This window comes from Cyprinus carpio, chromosome A9 (genome assembly GCF_018340385.1).
Source record: "Cyprinus carpio isolate SPL01 chromosome A9, ASM1834038v1, whole genome shotgun sequence".
NCBI lineage: Eukaryota > Metazoa > Chordata > Actinopteri > Cypriniformes > Cyprinidae > Cyprinus > Cyprinus carpio.
The window spans coordinates 7,550,782-7,567,360 of NC_056580.1; the positions used below are offsets into that span (position 1 = coordinate 7,550,782).

The 16,579-nt window shown below is 36.3% G+C and overlaps 1 protein-coding gene across 1 annotated transcript; it reads left to right on the forward strand.

Moving 5' to 3' along the window:
* The first annotated feature begins 13,948 nt into the window (after window positions 1-13,948).
* On the forward strand, window positions 13,949-16,522 carry LOC109054965 (inhibitor of growth protein 1-like). The gene is made up of 2 exons (XM_042763356.1): window positions 13,949-14,268; window positions 15,418-16,522. Exons 1-2 carry the CDS (start codon window positions 14,127-14,129, stop codon window positions 16,203-16,205), a joined length of 930 nt encoding a protein of 309 aa, XP_042619290.1. The 5' UTR covers window positions 13,949-14,126; the 3' UTR covers window positions 16,206-16,522.
* The last annotated feature ends 57 nt before the right edge of the window (window positions 16,523-16,579 follow it).

Here is a 16,579-nt window from a genome sequence, read left to right on the forward strand (position 1 = left end):
TTTTACAAGTAAAAACTATGAATTACCATATAATTTACAGTGAAAAACAGTAAAAGTACATTCCCAGAAGACCCGGTGTGACACACCACATATAGTTTATTTTATTTTTATTTGTTGTTGTTGTTGTTATCAGTAATATACTTAATGGTGTTATGTATTCAGTTATTTAATTTGTTTATTACATTATTGTGTGTGTCAGGTATGTTACCCTAATGGTATTTTGTGTTTTATATACTGTTTTTTTTTTTTTTCATGGTGAAGTTCTGCCAGCCATAGCTGCCAAAATAATTTTAACAGGATTTTATATTTATTACAGACTAGCCCTTACCCTTTGATTTATTTTATGTCTTTATTTTTTAAATTTTTAGAATAAAAATATTATTATTAATGTGGAAACACTTAAATATACAATAATGTTAAGTTGTATTATAAGTTGTTCCATTGTTTTTACAACCTGTATAATAATGTAAGGATAAAAGAACCTCAGCTACTTTGATCTCCCGAGAAAACAGAAAATACAAACATGCACGGGCATCTTCGAGACACCCCACAGAGTGGAGGTGCAGGAAACCTACTTCCCTTCTGTCCATTTGTTTAATTTTAAATCCCTTCACCCATCCTTCCTTCTACTCAGTCTGCTCAAAATGATTACATGAAAATGTCAATGCAAGTGAACTAACAGTCATGTCTGGTATCATTTGAAATGTGCAACTGGTACAATGGTCTCAATCTTACAAAAGTAGACTAAAAGATAATACAGATCCTAAGAGTTATTTTGCTTACTGTACTGGGAGTGCCCTCTTTCAGGGTCTTCCATGTAAATTACCTTCTGTTCCAACTGAGCTGTAAACCGGGGTCTGGGACCTGAGTTAATGCAAATTCCAATTTTTCCAATTCTCCATCTCGGGGGATGTTTGTCTTGGTCTGAAGTACTTAAGGAAATGTTGCAAGAGGATCAGGGCTATTCTGTAGCCAGAATGAGCCCACAGCATGAAGTGTGTCCACAAACTTCATACTATGTATTTTTCTAAAAGTCAGGTATGCATCTTACTCTTAGCTTCATCTTTGAAAATTTAAAGTCTTGTATTGATTTAATATTTTTGAATTGGTTATGTAATTGGCAAAATACATATTTACCTGACTGATAATAAATTGTTACATTTGATTTTATTTTGTTTTACTCTGTAATTATTGACTCTAGTAGATTACGATGTATCCTTGTTACCGCATTTCCTGCGTTAGGTTAGTAATGGACTAAAATTCAGTTGACATGGAGCATAGGGCACAACAACTGTATCTTTAGAGATCCGGCTAACACTTGGTATTAGTTCAAGTGTACTTAGATTGTAAGGGCTTATAGGGAATTTCCTTTTAGGTCAACTGGATGTTGTTCGATCAACCTAAATATGGTGAGCCTAACCTCTGTTTATTGTAATATTACTCTAGTTAAGTGTACATGGGGAAACATGGCATGACCGTACCAAAACTACTATCAGGGAAAGTAATGTTGGTTGGCTTGTATCTATAGTAGTGGTCGTGACCTCTGACTAGAAATAATGTCGCTTTATTCAAGTGTGTACAAATCTATGGGGGCTAATTAAAAGTACTTTTAGAATAAAGTATTAGCCAATTACCTCTGTCTAATAACCAAGACTGAGGAGAATGTGACCGTAAGATACGCTAAGGCCAAAGCGATATCTTTGAGCGACATGAGCACCTGAATGAACGAGTACAATAATATTAAAGAATAAATGGAATAATCAAATGTCAGAATAATAATAATTAGAAATGGTCTAGCATCCAATTCGTATGACCATCTAAATTCGAGGTCATATTAAGATGGAGTCAGATTAGATAATAAAATGGAGTCAGATTTGTCTTTAACCTAAATTGAATAACTTTGCGTGCTGAAAAGACCGAACACGCAAGAAACCTTCAGCCAGCACTGGATACCTTCCTTTGGCCAAGTGTGTGGACCTTACAATAAACTGATTATTAGTTAATGAATTAGGTAGCATGAAGTAACAATTAATGGTACATTTAAATGATTTACAGAAATCTTATTGGTTTATATTCATTTCTACATATTAATTAATTTTTAACATTTTAAATTCACATTAGTTAATTTATGAAAGAATATTATTTAATAAACAATACTAATGAACATTAAGCTATACTAATTAATCCTGTGAAAGTACTGTTAGTGCACACTACCTAATGTTAACTAAATTAACCTTTTTGTTGAGTGTGTGTATATTTTTTCAAATAACGACGCTAAATGGGAGGTTGTCACATTTATCTCACTTTAGGGTGTATATTTGCCCCTAAACTAATGTAGTACACACACACACACACACACACAACATAATGAACGAACTAAAAGGTCAAATCTGCGTTTCACACATACTTTTCAAACTGGACTGGGGCTGAGCACCTCGAGTTTTATTTTAACCTCCAGAGACATGGAGACATACACATATACCAGCGTCTGCATTACTGTCACACCTCTGCGTCATTGCCTTTCATCATCCCAGCACTCACAGACCTGACTCATGGATCATGAAAAAATGCGTTTGTAGATCTCACATTGAAGCTAGACACACACCTGCTGACGCCAGTTTGAAATCCTACCACTGCTCTTTCTTTTCTTTCCAGGAGTTGAGCTGGTGTCAAGGTGTTTGTATTGATTGCTCTCTTGTGTCACTGTAGGACCTGGTCATTTCTGACGCAACTGCCATGACGGCCACAACCCCCCCATGGTCAGTTTGAATGACCTAGACAAACAGAGACGGGGTAGGAGGGAGAGCTAAAAACAGTGTGATGTTTACCAGCTGATAGCGTACAAGCCTACATTCCTCTGGTTAAGATAACAGCAGAGCTCTGGGAAGCAGACTGGGATCAGAGCCAAGCAGAAGGGGACAGGAAATACAGTGTATTCAGAAAATAATACAATTGTATAATATTCACATTTTGCTGTGTTGCAGCCTTAAAATGCTAAAATGTTGAGCTGATGAGTCCAAAATGTGTAGTGAAAGAGGGTCTCCGGGACAGGTATGAAAAGTATTGCTTTAATTTTCTTTATATCTATCTACATTCCATATTCCATAATTACAAAGCAAAACCAGATTTGTGAAAACTTTCAATTTCTTAAAAAGAATTAACTTAAGCCATTGCATAGGTATTCAGACCCCAGTTGATGCACGCTTGGCAGTGAGGCAACCCCATGTTTTTGGGAGGTATTATGGGGATTTTCTTCCATTCTACATTGCAGATCCTCTCAAACTTTGTTAGCCATTTTCAGGTCTCTTCAGAGATGTTTGTTTGGGCTTATAAGCCCAGGCTCTGGCTGGCTCACTGAAGGACATTCACAGAGTTGTCCCAAGCCACTGTTGTATTGTCTTAGCTGTGTGTTTAGAGTCACTGTCCCTGAGCTCATGCCTGAGCTCATGCCACTTTCGTGCTTCATCACTGGGACGGTGTTGTGCAGGTGATGAATGTAAAGCCCAGACTGGTGATGGTTGTACTTCTTCAAGTTTCAAAGTTTTTTGCAACTCCCCGCATACTCTTTGGAGCTTAACCAGTTTTGATAGGTGTGTTCACACTTGGCAGGTTGGTTTTATTAAGATGTACTCTTGTGCAACTGCTCCGTTAGTGCAGTTCATTTAAGGAAGTGTGAACACTCCCATCTGAACCTTGGTGGGCAAAAAACAAGCGGGCCGAGACCCACCTTTTCCATGCGCAATGGAGAAAATCCTTGAGCTGTTTTGACTACTTTACACATTTTTATGCTTACATACATAAGCTCTCTAGAGTTCTCAGCAGCATACACACATACAATGAGTGTATTGAGCAGAGCACACTGCAGTTTTGTTCAGTAAGCTATGTTTAAATATATACGTCATAAAAGTCATATCCTTACATGTCATATCCTTTTGTCATTTGTTTTGTATCTTTAGGTTTGATGTTAAAAATGACCAGTAAGTGAACCAGTATCTTAAATGTATCATTTTCTTTTTAGGTCCAGACCAAAAGAATCAAGAGAGCCAAACAAGTGTGAATATATCTTCCCTGCTTGCTAATTCACATCTAGACCACCACCAATAAGAATACTCCTGGTTTTAAACAAACTCCATCCAATAAAAAATAAACACACCACTGTTCTCTTTTGTAGTCTTCTCCAGCTCTTGACACAATCCTGTCTCTAAGGTCTCCATGCAGTTCCTTTGACTTAATGGCTTTGTTTTTGCTCTTATTTGCATTTTAAGCTGTAAGAACTTATATGGACAGGTGTGCTTTCCAAATCATGTCCAGTCATCAATTTGCAGAAGCTGGACTCCAATCAAAGTGTACAAGATAATCCAGAGAAATGGGATTCACCTGAGCTAAATTTTAAGTGTCATAGCAAAGGGTGAATGTGGTATTTAAAAAAAAAATACTAACTTAAAAAAAAAATAACTTTCTGAATGCACTCTAAATTAAACGTCAATTACGTTAGGTCACGTTAGTCTCATCATTCCTCCAGGTAGATAAAACAACAAAATTAAGCAACAAAACCACCATCATTACATCACACACTGCCAAACTGCAATCTTTTCGCACTAAGAAAATGCTCTCACATTACAGCTGTGGTTAACAAGACAGGAAGTCAGCATTTTCATGTGGGATAGAATTATGAACTGATAAACATTATTCAAAAAATATAAAAATGTACAACAGGTTTACTGTTAAAGGAAACAATAGGTAGGAGAACACAGACCAGGGAAAAAGTACATTTAAAGGTGAAAGAAGACAAAAAGAATTCTGACCTGAGATTTGTGCAGCGATGGTGAACAATAAGACATTGATGGTGGTCGTCCTCCTAAGCATCTTTGTGGCAGGAAGTCAAACAGAAGGTTAGTTTAAATACTCTTAATACACTTTATAATAACTTTCATTAATAAACCATTAACCAACATTAAATCATGTTTAACAGTTCATTAGTGTGTGTGTATTCACATAGCTAGAAATATGAGATAATGTGCATGTTAATGTTTATTACATAATGATTAGCAGATGATTATTTCATGTAAATGGAAATGCTTACAAATGTCAATAAGATTTTCATTCATATGATCATGCACTTTTTGAAAATCTTCAAATACATTTTGACAGATGTTTACAGTGATTAAAAGCTTCTTATTAACAAACATTATATAATGCTTAACAGATCGTTAGTTAATCCTTACAAATGTCATTAAATTTTCAATTCATATGATAATGCACTATTAAAAAAATCTAAAAATGACTTAAAAATTATACAATGATTAATTTGTTAATGGACTTTTAAATGCTAACAAATGTCATTAAACATCAGTTCATATATTCTCTCGTGCTCTTTTTACATTTACAAATGTTGTGAAAAAATCTTAATTAGTAATTCTGTTTAAGTTTAAGTGTACCTCACAAACTAATCGTGTTAACATATTATTCATTAACTCATAATCACACTCTCTAAAGGTCGTATATTTGGTCTTTATTTGTTGTGTACACTTCTACTATTTACACATCTTAACAAATCATTTTTGATGAATTATTTGTTCATGTTTTTGCTTTACCCAATCTAAAGTAGAAACTTTCATCATTTAAAAATGTTTATAGATGTTCACTAATCATTTAGTGTCTTTATGTGGATCGGACTTTTAGCTGCTGTAACAACGTTTGTGTGAAGCGTGGTTAGTTAAGTTTAAAGACATAACACACATTGGGATTCAGGTGCAAAACATGTTAATTTACCTTAACACTTATATAAGTATACTACTGTATATCATTAAACAGGATATTCCATGAATCATACATCAACAGGAGAAAACAAATCATTTTTTCAAGAAAATACTTGTTAATTTATCAAAATAATGTCATTTAAACAGATTGAAACGTGTTGCCTTATAATAATCAAACTGAATTATATTTTTAACCAAACCTTAAACCCACTCACCCATCCCTAACCATACCCATATCACACCTCAATAGCAGCAAAAGTGTCATGCATTAATAAAAGCTTTTAATGATTGTATAACAGCTGTTAAAATCATTTGCAGATTTTGCAGTGCATGATCATACAGGTGCTGGTCATATAATTGACATTTGATTTATTTCACTAATTCCACAAAAGTGAAACTTGTCATTATATTCATTCATTACGCACAGACTGATATATTCTAATTTTTATTTCTTTTCTAATTTTGATGATTATAACTGACAACTAAGGAAAATCCCAAATTCAGTATCTCAGAAAAAAGAATCTTAAAATCTTGGCCAACTGAAAAGTATTGAAAAGTATGAGTGTACAGCACTCAATACTTAGTTGGTGTGCTCCTTTGCCTGAATTACTGCAGCAATGGAGTCGATCATCTGTGGCGTCAGTTAAAGCAGGTTGCTCTGATAGTGGCCTTCATCTCATTCTTGAGTCTGGCATATCTCTCTTCACAATACCCCCACAGATTTTCCATGGAGTTAAGGTCACGAGTGTGCTGTCCAATAAGAACAGGGATACCATGTCTTTAAACCATAGTACTGGTAGCTTTGGCATGTGTGCAGTCCAAGTCCTCTTGGAAAATGAAATCGGCATTTCCATAAAGTTGTTCAGTGCAGCAGGAAAGCATGAAGTGCTCTAACCTTCCTGGTATACGGCTGTGTTGACCTTGGACCTCAGAAAACACAAGTGGACCAACACCAGCAGAGGACATCACCCCAAACAATCACTGACTGTGGAAACTTTACACTGGACCTCAAGAAATGTGGATTGTGTATCTCCTCTCTTTCCAGACTCTGGGACCCAATGATATTCAAAGGAAATGCAAAATTTTTCATCATTAGAAAATGTGGACTATTCAGCAAATGTTCCTTTTTGAAGCGAGACACTACGCTGTCTGTTGTTCAAGATTTACAAGGAATGCGACAGCTGAAACGAGTGTCTTGCATACGTCTTTGTGTAGTGGTTCTTGAAGCACTTACTCCAGCGGCAGACTCTTTTGTTCTCCCCCACATTTTTTCTCTGGGTTTTTGCTCCTCTCCAGGGTGCAGTTTATCCCTATGTTGTACACTTTTTTTCATACCACACCTCTTTTCTTCCCTTCGCCTCTCTATTAATGTGCTTGGACACAGAGCTGTGTGCCAGCCTCTTTTGCAATGACCTTTTGTGTCTTGTCCTTGTGCAAAGGTGCCATTGTCGTCTTTTGGACAACTGTCAAGTCAGCAGTTAACAGACTAGACTGAGAACCACACATTGAGTGTGATTCGGGTATTGAACCTTTTCACAAATTTTCCTTACATAATCACAAAATTAAAAGAAATAAATATTGAAATTGTAATGAATTAATACAAGTTTCTTTTTGAATGCATTAGGTAATGTTTAAAAAGTTTACTAGTAAACATTAACAAGCACATTATAAAGCATTTGTAGCATTTTAATGTAGATGTAATAATGATCTGTTAATCATTAGGTAATGTTTAAAAAGTTTACTAGTAAACATTAACAAGCACATTATCTCATGTTTCTAGCTATTTGAATATATAATTAAAGATCTGTTACGCATTATGTATTGTTTGTTAATGATGTATTAATGAAAGTTATTATAAAGTATTATCCTTGTTTAAATTTGCTAAATCTTCAATATCTCACACTTTCATTGGATTAACAGAAGTTAAGGTAATCTCACTCGAGTGAATGATTGTGTTTCCATGTGCTGAGCCTCACATTAACCTGTTACTAACACACTGTGCCACTACTGTCCTGTAAGATCACGCTGTGATTCCACTTGAAAAACTGACAGGTATGTATGTAACTACATGTCCATGTAGGAGCAAAGAACAAACTCTTATAAGACAAACCAATGGATCACATCAGAATAAAGATTTTGTGCTAAATTTTTAATAGCTGCTTTTCAAAAATATAAAATTAACTTTAAAAATAAAATTAACATTATTTAGTAAACTGTATTGATGGAAAGTATCAACTGGTTTACATCTATTGTCAAAACTGAGCTCTTGTGTATGTTGTAACTATTTTAGGGTTAAAAGGAAAAGACATTAAATGATAAAAGTAGTCTGGCATGGCAGGGAGAGATAAGTTTAGTGTATAGAGAGAAAGAAAAAAATTAAAATGTGTCACAACACCCAAATGTTATATTTATATTTGAATTATTTTCACCCAAAAGTTTCACATTTTTCTGTAAATCAATATTTAATCTAATTTTGTTTTCAGTTTTCCAAGAGCAGACCTTTATTTCGGGCCGCAATGTGACTTTACGATGTGGCAATCACACTGTTGTCAAGTGGAATGAATTCATTTATACCATCTGGAACATTAGGCTGCAAGAGAGAAAATGTCGGCTTGGTTTGTCACCCAAGCTGGACGACACATGCAAAGATGGAAAGAAGCTGTACAACACTTCAGATGGAGTTTCCATATTCATTCCCAAGATTTCAATAGAAGATGAAGGATCTTACTTTTGTGATGTATCATATAAAGGAGGAAGCTATTCACTAAATGTGACTGTAAGCGGTGAGTACAAACACAGTTTATTGCAAAAACTGTGAAAATGTTTGCATTTACATAACAGGTTTACATAATTGGCTAGGTATAAAGCCACTAACTGATAACTTATTTCTAGCTGAGAACTTGAACATCTCTCAAACTTTCACTGTAGTGATAAACCAGTGATGAATCCAGTTCATTGTACAAAAAAAAAAAAAATAATAATAATAATAATAAATACATACTAATAAATACATACGTAAAGCTAAAAATGAAGCAAATGGTGTTACTGATTATCAAATTCAATTAAAATTATTTGTTTTTAGTTACCAACGTTTCCACCTGGCAGTACAACAAAAACAATCAAAGGATTGCTGTCTGTAAATCTACATATAAAATGAAAGCGCCCACTCTTCATTGGGAACCTGCCTTGAACTTTTCCTCCAACATCAGTTCTGTCAAGAAGCTTGGCAAGTTTTTTATGCTGGAGAATCAAGTATATCTGCCGGAAAATCTCATCATCAGTGAGCTCACTTGTGTGGCCACATACACCTCTGAGTCCGGCCCTGTGCAGCATAAAAGCACACTTCATTTTACAGGTGAGCACACTGTACATGAAAAATAATTCAGAATTTATTTCATAAGTGGATCAGTATTAAATTATGTTCCTCTCTAGCTCATTCAGGTTGGATGGGGACCACTGGTCAAAAGACATTAGCTCTCTCCAGAGAGGATTGATTTAGTTCAAGTCCAGGGTCTGAATACTTAAATACTAAATTTGCAAAGTTATCACAAATCTTGTTTTTGCTTTTCTATTATGGAGTGTGTAGTGTAGACCGATGTTGAAAAAAAAAAATAATTTAAAGCATTTTAGCATAAGGTTGCAACATAAAATGTGAAAAATATTCAAGGGTTTGAATATTATCTGAATGCATGGTAGCACTATCTATAGGGTTACTAACTTAAAGCTTATAAAGTCTCTAGACGGTTTAACCAGCAGTGATGCTGGAAAAGGCACCAGCAGAAGGAGGAATCCACTGCAGAGAGGGTGCATGACAGGACATGTGCATTTGTCCTTATCAAACAGTGGCACTAGGCAGCTTTAAGACCATAAATAGTCAAAAACATCATGATTAACTGTTTGCCACCATTAGCAGAGAGCATGCTCTGTGAAAGGACTTCTCATTCTTTTCTCTGGTGTCATTACAGGCTCAAACACACATAACATCTTGTCAAGATACTGCTCATCTAAAGTTTATCACCATGAGCAAAACTAATTGAATGAGGATCAATATGACTGTGGTTTTTGTGTATCACTGCCAGATGTTTCAGAAATGGTGTGTACAATAGTCACTGTTTCACAGACTTTCATAATAGATTTATTTTTTTTGGTAGTTTTTTAAGAAACAACATGTCTGTTTATCTTGTGTTGCATGCCTGCAGTGGTAATAATGAGACTTTCAGGAGTAACATAAATGTGACTGCACAGCTTTCCACCTATTCATTGTTTAACAGAAAACTAGTTAATCATTAAGTATTTTGAGCTTTTCCCCATTTAAATTTTGTCCTCTTTCTCCAACTATGTCTGGGGCCCCATAGAAATAACATTTTGTCTCAGAATGAAGGAAGAAACACCCACAAAGAGATGAAGAAATATGGACGATACACAGGATGTGAACAGCTAAAACAAACACGGCAAGTGGATTGGAGGGTGTGCCTGTGAACTGCTGACATTATTTTAACACAGAGCATCTTAAGAATTACAGCAAACGCACCAAATAGTGCATTAAAAAGTTTCGTTTATCCTCTTAGTTTTATTTTGTCTGAAATGAAGAGGCAATTACATTTTTATTTGGCCTCTGAGTTATCAAAAAAATAAAGTCCAAACATTTTGCTTGTGCTATTTTTCTTTTGTATAAATGCCACTCAAATTGATATTTTGTTATATAATGCAATGTCATTTATAAAGTGTGGGACCCAAAGGATCCAAATGTTTTTGGGGCAATTGTAAAACTAGCAGTTACATGAAGATGTCGCACAAACGTCACAAAGTCCACAAATCTTTTCTTAAAGAAATAAGAATGGAACTGAGATGCATAAAACACACTGTTCCAAAAACTACTGAGGCCTCCTGTTACCCTTTATTTATCGGTAATCTGTTGTGATTTCATTATTTGCACTTATGCAATAAATTCCAAAGCCATCATTGTGTGTTTGCAAGAGAGAGTGAAAGAGATTATATCTATTCAGACTGAGGTCAGGTAGCAGCATTACTCACCAGACAGCTCACCATCAGCACTTTATTTAACTTGTATTGATGAACTCATTCATCCTAACATTTCAAACCCTGCACCCATTACCCACTGCCTAAAAACCAACTCAGCTGAGTCTGAACCATGAGCATAACTGCATATTATTATTCTACAAAACTGAGGTTATTGTGGTATACTGTAGTGCTTAGTAAAGTGAGCTAGCAGTGACTGTAGTCCAGGACATTGTGACTTTATGGAAGGTCATGAGATTCACCGAAGACGAGCCCAGGATTGTTTATACTGAAAGGGCCTGAACATTGGGTTTACATCATGGGAAAGCTGGATTCATTAATTCATGGCAGCCTTCTAGAAAAAAATAGACACATTTTCTGAAATCACATGCACTCAATGACCACTCTTTAGCCTCTTTCACACAGCAATACTGGTAAATTGCTGTAAAATTATCATAACGACTTTACTGGTAAATACAAAGATGTGCTGTTCACACAGGCAACGACGTTCCGTCTTTTTTTCCGGTAAAACGCCATTCACACATCAGTTTCAAAATACCAGTAAATTCTGTGACATCATTAACTGGAATTGACTCCTAAATGGCTGCACCTCCCGGTGTTCTGTTTGTAAACATTTTTTTAACATTTTACTTTTTCAGTCTTGTGTCAAATGTTCACATTCATGCAGTTGTTTTTGGCCCAGAAACATCGTATTAGATGACTTCAAACCAAACTACACAGTGCAGAGTAAATGCATCATCTGCGTCAGAATGTAATGATTGGTCCAGAGTAGACGTCTTACGTCAGTAAATTCCAAAAACAAACTTACCCATACTTTTAAAATCACCCTTCCAAAAAACAGAGCGCATTACCGGTAATGTTACAACTTCCCATACCGCTAAATTGCCTTAACAAATTTACCAGTATTTTGAAAAGGTCCTGTTCACACACGATTTCTTAATGGTATTTACTGGTTATTTATCAGTAAAGACTGTGTGTGAAAGGGACATTTGTCAAATTCCTGCAGCTGCTTCAGAGTTGCTGTTGGTTACCTCTCTGTTTCCTCCTGACTCTTTCATCCAGTTTGGAGCGACATCCTGATCCAGGGAGGGTCTGTACCAAATACCTTCCACTTCTTAATAACAGACTTCACTGGGCTTCTAGGCATTGATAAAGCCTTTGACATTTTTTTTGTATCCATCTCCTGACTTGTGTCCATCCACAACTTTATTCCAGAGATCTTTTCATTCAGAGTTGATTGTTTGCTTCACTTGCACTACCAAGAACTGAAATGCTCCAGGAAAGCCCTTTTCATGTTGAGTTGATCAAAATGACCACAGCTGAATGTCAAATGGCTTTGTGTGCCATTGAGAAGGTGATAAGCTGCACCTGATTGAGTTCACAAGTAATTTTTGAGGGGGGTGATCCTTTTTACAGCCCTTTTTTTCACTTGGGTGTTATAAGTTGCACTGAGTAAATACAGCTGGATAAAACAAAAACTGTGTCCCTCTTCATTTTAGGCTGCAAAACAAAAAATGTGATTATTTTAGGGGGGGTTCTTTTTTACCCACTGTATACCTTGGTTTAAGAAAAATAGCATACATTAGGACAAATATACTTTTAAGTACTGAGTAACATTAATTACATACTACATGATTAGGGTTAGGACGAGGGTTTGGTTTAGGAGAAGTTGCATATAATAATGCATAACTTATTGTTGTTACTATAGTAAGTACATGTACGTGCAGCAACTCCATACAATAAAGTGTTACCATACATACACACATCTATCTATCTATCTATCTATCTATCTATCTATCTATCTATCTATCTATACTGCCATTCAAAAGTTTGGGATCAGTAAGATTGCTGATGTTTTTAGAAAGAAAAGTATCCTGAAGAATCCTGAAAAAAGTTGTCTAAAAAGAGTTTACGCAAAACCTCACTTATGACTACACCTCAATTCTTGACATTAACTTAATGTGGAAAGTAACCTAATTTGTCCAATCTCTGAATTCTCCATTGACACTGAAATGCGTAAGAGGTTTTTTTACGACACCACTTGGGTCAGAGAAGTGAAGACAAGGATACTCGACTTTACGCTCGTTTCTCCTCTCATTTGCAAATCATGATATTTTAGTCATCTGACATTTTTACTGCTAATAACACAGATGTACAAAAAACTACCTTTACCTTTTTCAAAGGTCATCCACAACTGTTAAAAATATAGGATAAGTCATTAGGATTTCTCTTCGGGGCTGCAACTGAAACAAGGAATCCACAATAATACACTCAAGTGAAAAGAATATCTACATGATGTGCCAGTAAACAACTCAGCTGAGGATAAACAACATTACGAGCCTCATTGCCTCAACATAAGTGACCCCTGCAGGGCATTCTTGTGTTAGAAGAACACAACTACCCTTTTCACCTTTCAGCACAAGATGTGAATTATCCAAGCAGCTAAAATTCAATGTCTTAATGAGTTATTTATATATATTAAAAACTACAGGGATTCACATGTGTTTAGATCGAACGACAGTAGGCTACACTATTTATATTTAATAATTAAGCTCAAATTGAAGATTGACAAGAAGGGAGAAACACAAAATAACACATTTGTTGCATTATACCTCATTTGACGTATATATGCAGATGATTCTGTAAGGATGTTTTGAGATTTTGCTGTCAAGTGATCTACATAGCAAACACAATATAACAAAGAAAAAAATGCTTTGTTAAAATTAGCTATGCAGCCAATCTTCTAATAAATAAATACATAAATTTGAATGCAAAAATCCCAGTTCATTTAATTTTGCAAGATATTATAAGACACTATAACTCTCTGAGCACTCCAAACACACACACACACACACACACACACACACACACACACACACACACACACACACACACACACACACACACACACACACACACACACAAATGGAAGATTAGCCTAGCCAACTAGTCTAGAAAACATGTTTCTCCTGTCTTTTCATGCTACCAAACGCCACCAAGCGTCTTCAAAGTGCAACAATATGCAGACATTGCGCGACCCTGTGGCAAACGTTAAAAGGATTGGCTCATGAATATTAATTGACTTTTGCGTACCGAGACACTCTATTGGATGATAGTGGAACCACGTCACAGTGAGGCAATTCATTTTCATGAGCTAGGTCTCCGCCACAGAAGCGTCACTGGTCCTGCACAACTCACTACAACACTTATCTGAATAACTTTTCCAGCAGCCCAGACTTTTATTCTTTAAAAACTATCATAAGATAATATAACTATTAAGAAACATATTCATAGTGCTCTACCAGCCTCTTAAATGCGTGCGAAAAGATGTTGAACCCTTCTTCAAACGGAGAGTCTTCTCATGTTGTGGTGAACTATGTTGAGGAGTATCTGGAGCTGGTCGAGTCTTTACCGCTGGACCTTCAAAGATGCGTGTCCCTCATGAAGGAAATTGACGCCAGATATCAAGGTGAAAGCTTACAGACTCTAGCATTTAGCACAAGTGTAAAAAAAGTCACTGCATTGTTTGTGCAACGGGTGTTAGGTGTCACACTAGCTAGCTGGCTAGCGGCTAACCGCGTTAGCACGTGAAACTGGCAAGTTTCCCCGCGTCGCGAGATTGAGTGGTTAAAGCTGCAAAGTTGATCAGATATAGAGTTAATTTACTTGTAATTTATATCTTGAATTTGTAAAGGTTTGTATGAAATCACTTCACATCCTGATTGGATGGAGTGCGGAGTCTCGCACCTTCTCGAGCGCCACCAAACTTCCTGTTTAACGTTAAATAATGATGTAGCTTGAAATCAGTTGTGTGTTAGTGCTGTGTAAATAGTACTTGAAATATTATAAAGACTGCACATAAAGTTTCATATGGTCAGCGATTGTGTAAACATCTTAAAGCAAAGACGCTCCAGGCAAAACCATTTTTATTCCATGCACTGGTCAGTTTTGAGATTTGGGCTACTTTGCTTCCATAACATGTCTTTTTTCAGGCTAGTTCAAAGAAAATATCCAAGATACACATTTACTTGTTTTATTTGATTATGCATGATCTATTTGCATCTGTAGATTTCAAGTACACTACATATTTTTAAGGCCATATTTTCAAAATTACATATTTTTTTTTCTTGCACTGAGCCAGAAATCTCAATTTTTATTAGCACTAACTTATAACAAACTTTAGAGTTTTATTCAGATCTATGGTAATTACACCCGGTAATTACACATTTTATTCATAAAACATGATTGTGTTGAAAAGAGATATCCTAAATCCCTTGCATATCCTAAATTTTGCATTTGGTTTTGTCTGATTCAGATTTTGGTTCTGGAAATGTATGCAAATCTGGGAATATTTATTCTGATAATTCCGCATTTTTATTTAAACATAACATTTCAGAAAGGTTATTGTGCTGTAATTAATCAAACATGGTGATATTTGTTGGTTAACGTGTTTTATTCACCTGTGGAATCTTGACTTGAGACAATAAAGCTATGTTGCCATGATTACTGCCTTTTTTATTGGAGGTTAAAATGATGGTGTATAGACTGACATACAGTAGCAGTAAACATTGTGATGTTATTATCGTATTGCATTAATCCTGATGCATTGATCTTGCAGAGATCCTCAATGAATTGGATGAGGCTTATGAAAAGCACAGACAAGAATCGGATCCCGTGCAGAGGCGGCGTCTGCTTCACTGCATCCAGCGCTCTTTGATCCGCACAGAAGAACTCGGAGATGAAAAGATCCAGATCGCAGGCCAAATGGTGGAAATGGTGGAGAATCGCAGTCGGCAGCTCGATTGGCAGAGTGAGCTTTTCCAGGCCTGCCAGGACTCGCCGGAGAGCACTGTGTTGGTGGGCAGCACCCCCAGTGCCATAACAACCGTAACTATGACACCGGTCTCTGCTTCGATGCTCTCGGTCAGTAAGCCGAGTGCGGATCGGAGACGAGAAGAGACCCCGGCTTCAGTTGACAAATCTGGTGGAAAGCGTTCACGGAGGCAGAAAAATGGTTCGGAGAACCGAGAAAACTCCAATTATGGCATGGAGCCCAATGAGGAGGTTTGTTCAGGTGTGCCGAAAGAGAAGAAGGCCAAGACCTCATCCACATCATCGAAGAAGAAGAAGAGGTCGAAAAGCAAGCAGGACAGGGAGCCGTCGCCGACAGACCTGCCTATCGATCCCAATGAACCCACTTACTGTCTGTGCGAGCAAGTGTCTTACGGAGAGATGATAGGTTGTGATAATGATGAATGCACTATTGAGTGGTTTCACTTCTCATGTGTTGGCCTGCACCATAAGCCCAAAGGAAAATGGTACTGTCCGAAGTGCAGAGGAGACAATGAGAAGACAATGGACAAAGCATTAGAGAGGTCTAAGAAAGAACGAGCGTACAACCGGTAGTGTCAGGTGTACCTGGTTGCCAATGTGATATTTTTCTATTCAGGAGTTTAGTATCCAGTTTTGAGAGAGGCCAGGACCTGTGGTGTTGTTACAGAATAGAGTTGGTCATTGGTTAGTAGCTATATCTTTTAGGGATATATTTGATAGGGTTCACTTATCAGTCACTTAGTTATCAATGTTCTACAGCATTGGAAGTATTCTGCTCATCCAACCATAAGACAGTGTAATTAATTTGTACTATTTTCAATTATCAGTTTTGTATTTATGCCTTGCATAACTCTACATATGTTCATGAAAAATAAACCATGCTTAATGTAGTGTTGTTTCATGCTTATAAAAAAAAAAAAAATCAGGCTTTAAAGGAATATTTCACC